Below are 6,404 nucleotides of genomic sequence, written 5' to 3' on the forward strand. Positions count from 1 at the left end.
GCACTCTTGTAAGACGTCCTCTGTCTAGAGTCTATTTAGATCACCATCAAAGATCTTTACTTTTAAGCACTCTTGTACAAAACATCCTTTGTCTAGAGTTTGTTTAAATCACCATCAAAGCTCTTTGCTCGAAACACACACCAACAATTCGTAATCAAACTTACAAGCAATAATACTATTTACTCTCCACTTCTTTCCACAATTCCTGGCTTTGTATTGTAAAGAGCTTGCTTTCACGATTGTGTTCTTACATTGAGACACTCTTTTATTACACATTTTTCTATGCATACGTAAGAGCATGGGATAGCACTTGTTATGAAATTTACATTAAATGCTCTCATGCATAAGGTCCTGCAAAGAATTCAATACTACTGACATTGCAGAGACCACCATGACCAAACAACACAAGGTAAATAGGGAAAGAGCAAACAAACGGACATAATGTTATTTTTACCATGTGTGTTAATTATCGCCATAAATCCTATTCAAAGCCCTCTGCACATTTGATCAAGCAACTCAACACACAGAAGAACCTTGCAACAAACTTTTAGAAACCTTCAATTACTAAAATTAGAGATTTAAGGTAGCTGGTTTTCAAGGTTTGTATGAAATATCCGCTATTTCGAATAAATATCATTTGTGGGAGGCTTCAAGGCTTTTAACCATGAAGCTCTTTACCACTTCAAATAAATATCATTAGTGAAAGGCTCAACAAAAAGATTAAAAACTTAGTTCACAAAAGCATGAATACAAGGCTCAATGTTGCTCTACCTTGGGTGATAACACCTAGGTGAGCAAGGGCAAAAGCAAATTGTCAGAAAGGAAAGAGCATGTGTAACATAATTATTATTATTATTAATAGGGATAGTCAAAAGCCTAAGGTTTACTTCTACAAAACATCACTTAAAAGTTGCTACTATTGAGGGGAAATTTTTTGAAAGATGTCAACTGGGTTCCCTTAAGGTTTAAAAGGTGGGTTTGGCATCACCTTCTTTATTGAAATGCACCCAAAAAGCACTTCTCCATCCGGATCACTTTCTTTGTAAGGTAATTGTAAAAGTATACAGGCAGGACAGCTTTAGTTTTATAGGTATGACCAAGAAGCAAGCAGTATAATTGGTTGGTGCATCTCTGTGTTGAAATTTAGAGCTGCTGCCTTAAGCTCCCACTGCTCCTGGCATTATTGCTCTACTACACCCTTTAGCTACAAATACAGGCTTTACAGGCTTACAACTGCTCAGCTAGTCAGTTCGCCTTGCAAACCCAGGAAAGATGGTGAACTACAATCCTTGATGAGTGCCCATCTTTACATGGGGGAACAAGCTACCATAGCCCCATATAGACATGGGTTCCCATCTTCCCTTAGGCAAACAGAGCCACCAAAACCCCTCAAAGACATGGGTTCCCATATTCACATCGAACAAAGTTGCCATCACCCCATCTATGGCCGTTCTGAAGCCGAGGTTACCGATGTGGTATCAAACCTGTAAGCCTTGGTGCTGTGTGTGTTGGAAGAGAATGTAGAGCTAAACCCTGATGTTTCAATCACATTGGACCCACCCATATTAATTATAGCCCCACTCTGGGTGTTCCCAATCATTGCTCTTGGCATTGCATTTGCACCCTCTTTATCAAGCCTTTCATAGAGAAAGCTCAGAACTTGCCGAATAGTCGGCCTCATTTTGCCTTCTTTCTGTGTACACATCTTCACAAGCTTGACAAGGCTTCGAAGTTCTTCAGGATCATAATTGTCTTCAAGATCCGGGTCTACCATCAGCAGAACCTTGGTGTCTGTTGCCAGATATGGCTGAGCCCATGAGACAAGGTTCCTGTTGTCTTGCACAGCACCTCTACCTGTTATGAGCTCCAAGAGGAATACACCATAGCTGTATATGTCACTCTTCACAGTTAACTGCCTAGTAATGACATATTCTGGATCCAGATAGCCTGCACAAATCCCAAAGCATTGTGTTAATTAACAGCATTGGGTTGTCATAGACTCTCTTTTTTTATTTTGAAGGGGGGGGGGGGGGGAGGGGGGGGGGGGGGGGGGTTGTTTCTCCTCAATGAAGCCTTAGACACCATCTCATGAACAGACAGAATTATGCAGGGCAGATTCAGCACACCTGGTGTACCACGGACATCAGTGCTGATTTGCTCGTGGGCAGCAGCTGCTGGAGTCGGTGTGGGATGAGCGAGACCAAAGTCAGCAACCTGGCAGAGAGCTTTATGTCAATGCTGTTTTCCAAAAAGTGCACTTCAATCATTTGTGTGTGCATACATTCCACTTTCTTATGGCAGTCAGACAGTACATGATTCCTCTCTCTCTCTCTCTCTCTCTCTCTCTCTCTCTCTCTCTGCCTGTCCCCATTCCATGTTTAGTATGAGTGTCCTGCCATTACAACATGTGACTATATGTCTGCAGCCCTCCTCCAGCCCTCAACTCTGTAATATTGATTCCAACATCATGACTCAGAATAACCATGAAGAGGTACCTGTAACAAGCAAACTAGTACACTAAAACCTGCTCAATCAGCATATTCTTTCTAGATCTTCAACTGAGGATGAGAGCTAACAACATAGCACGAGGCATGCGTATATGCATATGTAAATGCACACATACAATGTACATGTACATCGTATGTATACATATGTACACGTAGATGTACGTGTATATGTGTGTCTATGTATACATATATGCATATGTATATCGTGCAGTTGAGATAAGAGAGGATCAATTGAGGTTCAAAAACGAACCTTAGCCACAAAGTGTTGATCCAACAGAATGTTGCTAGACTTGATATCTCTGTGGCAAAGGGGAGGATCACAGAAGAAGTGCAGATACTCCTTCAAAACCCAACACGACAAGAAAATCAGAGGCGTATAGCTGCTAAGCAAACAAAGCTTTTACAGTAATCAATGCTCAACATTAAACCTTTAGATACTCACCAAGGCAGCAGCCACATCTATCGCTATCTGTATCCTAGTTCGCCAGTCCAAGGGAGCTTTACTGTGTCCAGCTGCACGCAAGTTTCCATTAAAAAACAAGACCATTTAAACATAAATATATACATATGCATAATTGCACATGTGCATGCATGCTGCAAAAGCAAATTGCATACTCAAGACTCTCGTCATCTGTAGCCCTAGGGCCATAGTCACACGAAAAGGCCGTTTCAGACCTTAGAAATGTGTTTCCATAGCCGTTTCTTGTTTCCCAAGTGATATTGTCACAGGAAACAGCTGTTTCCACCCCTAAAAACTCGTTTCCCATTTCCATTCCTCGAACGTTTCTATTCCCGTTTCTCATTTCTAGTGACTATGCCTAGGGCCTACATACATACACTCAAGGGAAATCCTCAGGATCCCTCTTACCATCAACAGCCCTCTACTCTATATCCCGTCTACAGCCTTCTATTGTATATCCATACCATATCACATGCAAACTTAACTACACACACCAAAGCAAAACTTAGAACATAAGTACATGCATGCCCATCTCAATATCTTGCAAATGCTCTTTTAAGCCAAGGTCTTTTACACATAAATACATGCATGCCCATCTTCAATCTACAGTTCTTTACATACATACATGTCAAGTTACACATGAGGATATTCATGCCCATGTCAATACCTTGCAAATGCTCTTTTAATGTAAATTCTTTTTGCATTTATACATGTCAATCTACCGAAGTATATGGAAGCCTGTGATCTAATAATCTTACGTACTTTGCAATCATACATGTCATCTACACATAACTATACACATGCACATAATAGTACCTTGCAAATGCTCTTTCAGACTTCCATTCTCCATGTACTCATAGATCAAAAACCTGATAGATACCAAGAGGAGAATTTTGAACACCATATGTGGTAATATAGTCTGTATAAACAAGTATGTTTCAATCTAAATAACCCAATCAAGTACTGTTAATAAGCTCCTTAAATATTGCATGCTTGAACCTTTCTGTCTTGGTGATGCAGAAACCCCTTAGTGTGACAAGGTGCCTGTGATGCAGGCGCCCAAGGAACTCCATCTCTTTACAGAACTCTTTCTCTCTCTGCCTAGAGACCCTGTACATTCTTTTCACAGCCGCAACGAAGCCATCATCAAAGTGTGCCTTATACACTGTCCCAAACCCTCCCTTTCCTATGATGGTGCTGAAGTTATCTGTAGATTTCTGGATTTCTGAATAATTGAAGCGCCTGAATGTGGTAGAATCTGTGTAATGTGCCCCCCAAATAAAAAGCCAAGTTATTCAGCTCTGCAAAATGGGTGATTAGTTTCTCTATTGGTGCTTCTAGCTTGTTATAAATGTGTCAATTTCGGATTAAGGGACTATTTACCTCTTAGCCATTTCCGTAATGGGTTCTTAGGGCTTTGAAGGATGTCCTTGCTCCATGCTGGGACTCCAGAGGGTTCAATGGAGGGCTTTTCGAGCTGCTTTTTCTGCCTTTTGATGAGGTAGATCAGCAGCCACAGAAGGATAAGAGCAGTCACTGTAACAAGTACCCCAAGTACTGCAATTAAGGTAAGGTGTGAGGCTGGCCCTGTGCTCACAACACTGTTATTGTTGTTATTTCTGCTGCTGCTGCTGCTTCTGTTGTTGTTTAGACGGTTCTTGGATGGAGGAGTCGAAAATGGGTAGGGAGGCAGAGCAGGCAAAGTTATAGAAGGATTAGAGGGCAGAGCAGGTAGCGTAACAGATGGATTGGCAGGGATGGAAGGCAATGCGGGTGCTGGTGAGGGGGCTCTTCCCATTGCAAAAGTTAGATAATCACCTGCAAATGAGAAAAACCCATCATTATCTAGCTATGGGCTCCAAGAGTTTGATATGATTCTGAACTCTCAGAGTTAACAAAGCTGTATTAAACACACACTCAGACACAGCATTACTTGCTTCTGGGCTTCAAGTGATCACAAAGCTACATTACATCAGCAGAGCTTGCTTGAGAGCTCCAAGCCTTCATAATGATATGTAGAGAAGGCAGGGAAGGCATTGCATGACGTATGGGTATACACCTAGAATTGCACTACATAGCTTACCAGCTGTTAGAGCTTAATTAACACCACTTTGTTGATAATCTTTTGTGCTTAACACATGCGTTGCAGTTAACCGCTTTTGCCTTGATGGTTCAGCCCAGAGAAGAAGCTTCACTCAGTAGGCATATTAGAGACAATATTTGCCTTCATAGCGTCTCTTTTGTCCAACCATGGAAAAAGCTTGCCTTATTCGTTCCAATTTCCAAACCATAGAGAAAAGCTTGCCCTGTTTAAACCAACAAAAGATGAAAAAACCACATTAAATACATGGGTGGATGTGAGAGAATGTGTGAGTGCGTGTGTGTGTGTGTGTGCATGCGCGTGTAGTGAGAGTACAGTGCTAGAAGAAACTACCAACCATGGCACCTGTGGATGGTGTAGGGTTGTAGCCATAGCTAGAAACATACCTATCTAGTATCAGCTCACTCCATGGACCTTTGCATAAGCTTCACCCTAAAGCCAAAGCAGCCAGCCTGTGCTTGTGTCCTACCACCTTGCATTGACCTCCATTGCAGCATTAAACACTTAGTTTGTTTTTCTACAAGGTGACCTCTTGAGGGTCATAAATTTTTGATGGTTGTCAATGATTAAAATTTTAGGTGAGGACTATGAATGCACTGTGAAAGCTGGGATCAAAAAGATGGGAAGTAGGGACATGGAAGGGCCCATGTTTTTTTTTTGTGCGTGGGGGGGGGGGCGCTCTCAAAGCTGGGTAATAAGAGAGAGACTCAGTGTGTATGTGCACACTGCACACTGTGTGTGTGTGTCTGTCAGTGTATGTAGCATGTGCGCGTGAGAGAGAGAGAGAGTCTGAGAGAGAGAGAAAGAGGAACTTGTTAGGTCAATGCAGCCAAAAGGACCTTCTCTGAGCTGCTGAGCAGAAGAGTTGTTTGCCGTGCACAAACACAGAGAGAAGCAGAGCAAGGGCCCAATGATTAAGGTTATGCAAGTCTAATTATTTGCTAATTAAGAATTTACACCTAATTTAGCCCATCGGTATGGAATAAATGTATTATTAAAGTCAAAAATCATCCATACACAGTACAAAAAGACGTAGAATTAGTCATATAGAGATTGATAAAACCTTCCTGTTTGGTAAATAAGATTCTTCTTCTTCTTAAATGAGAGTAAATCATTTTTCACTAGAGTTGGACAGAGTTCACTGCAGTGTGCACCCAGAGGTGGTTTGACAGACTGCGCATACCCACTATTATTTATCTTTGATTTATTGATGAAAATCTTAAAATTGTGAATGAGAATTTTCCCTGATTTTAGAGAAAAGCCTATGTTGAGAATCTATTACACAGGAGCCTAGAGTTGAGAATTTTAAGGTTAAAACGATCCATTTTCTAATAAA

The 6,404-nt window shown here is 41.3% G+C and overlaps 1 protein-coding gene across 6 annotated transcripts; it reads right to left on the reverse strand.

Annotated features, from left to right (window-relative positions):
• Positions 1-831: 831 nt before the first annotated feature.
• LOC147611089 (putative receptor-like protein kinase At1g49730) lies at positions 832-6,130 on the reverse strand. Of its 6 annotated transcripts, none has more exons than XM_086785743.1 (9): positions 5,455-6,130; positions 5,122-5,273; positions 4,351-4,785; positions 3,967-4,225; positions 3,784-3,836; positions 2,950-3,020; positions 2,758-2,847; positions 2,127-2,214; positions 832-1,947 (listed from the first exon to the last, which is right to left on the reverse strand). In XM_086785743.1, exons 3-9 carry the CDS (start codon positions 4,763-4,765, stop codon positions 1,442-1,444), a joined length of 1,482 nt encoding a protein of 493 aa, XP_086641869.1. In that variant the 5' UTR covers positions 4,766-4,785; positions 5,122-5,273; positions 5,455-6,130; the 3' UTR covers positions 832-1,441. The 6 variants fall into 6 exon arrangements, with proteins under 6 accessions (XP_086641869.1, XP_086641866.1, XP_086641867.1 ...); XM_086785740.1 differs by having other exon boundaries at positions 5,051-5,273; positions 5,455-6,127; XM_086785741.1 differs by lacking the exon at positions 5,455-6,130 and adding an exon at positions 5,406-5,450 and having other exon boundaries at positions 5,051-5,273.
• Between the last annotated feature and the right edge of the window lie 274 nt (positions 6,131-6,404).

Source organism: Cibotium barometz, chromosome 48, assembly GCF_041138505.1.
Source record: "Cibotium barometz isolate CiBa-2024 chromosome 48, ASM4113850v1, whole genome shotgun sequence".
In the NCBI taxonomy this organism is placed as follows: domain Eukaryota; kingdom Viridiplantae; phylum Streptophyta; class Polypodiopsida; order Cyatheales; family Cibotiaceae; genus Cibotium; species Cibotium barometz.

What these genes read in the sequence shown, in the direction of transcription:
- LOC147611089 (XM_086785743.1), bottom strand. Translation starts at nt 4,765, where the DNA reads ATGGGAAGAGCCCCCTCACCAGCACCCGCATTGCCTTCCATCCCTGCC. An exon ending in TCTGAAAGAGCATTTGCAAG is followed by an intron (nt 3,021 to 3,783) that starts GTACTATTATGT and finishes ACTTGCGTGCAG; the next exon opens with CTGGACACAGTAAAGCTCCC. An exon ending in ATCAACACTTTGTGGCTAAG is followed by an intron (nt 2,215 to 2,757) that starts GTTCGTTTTTGA and finishes GCTCTCTGCCAG; the next exon opens with GTTGCTGACTTTGGTCTCGC.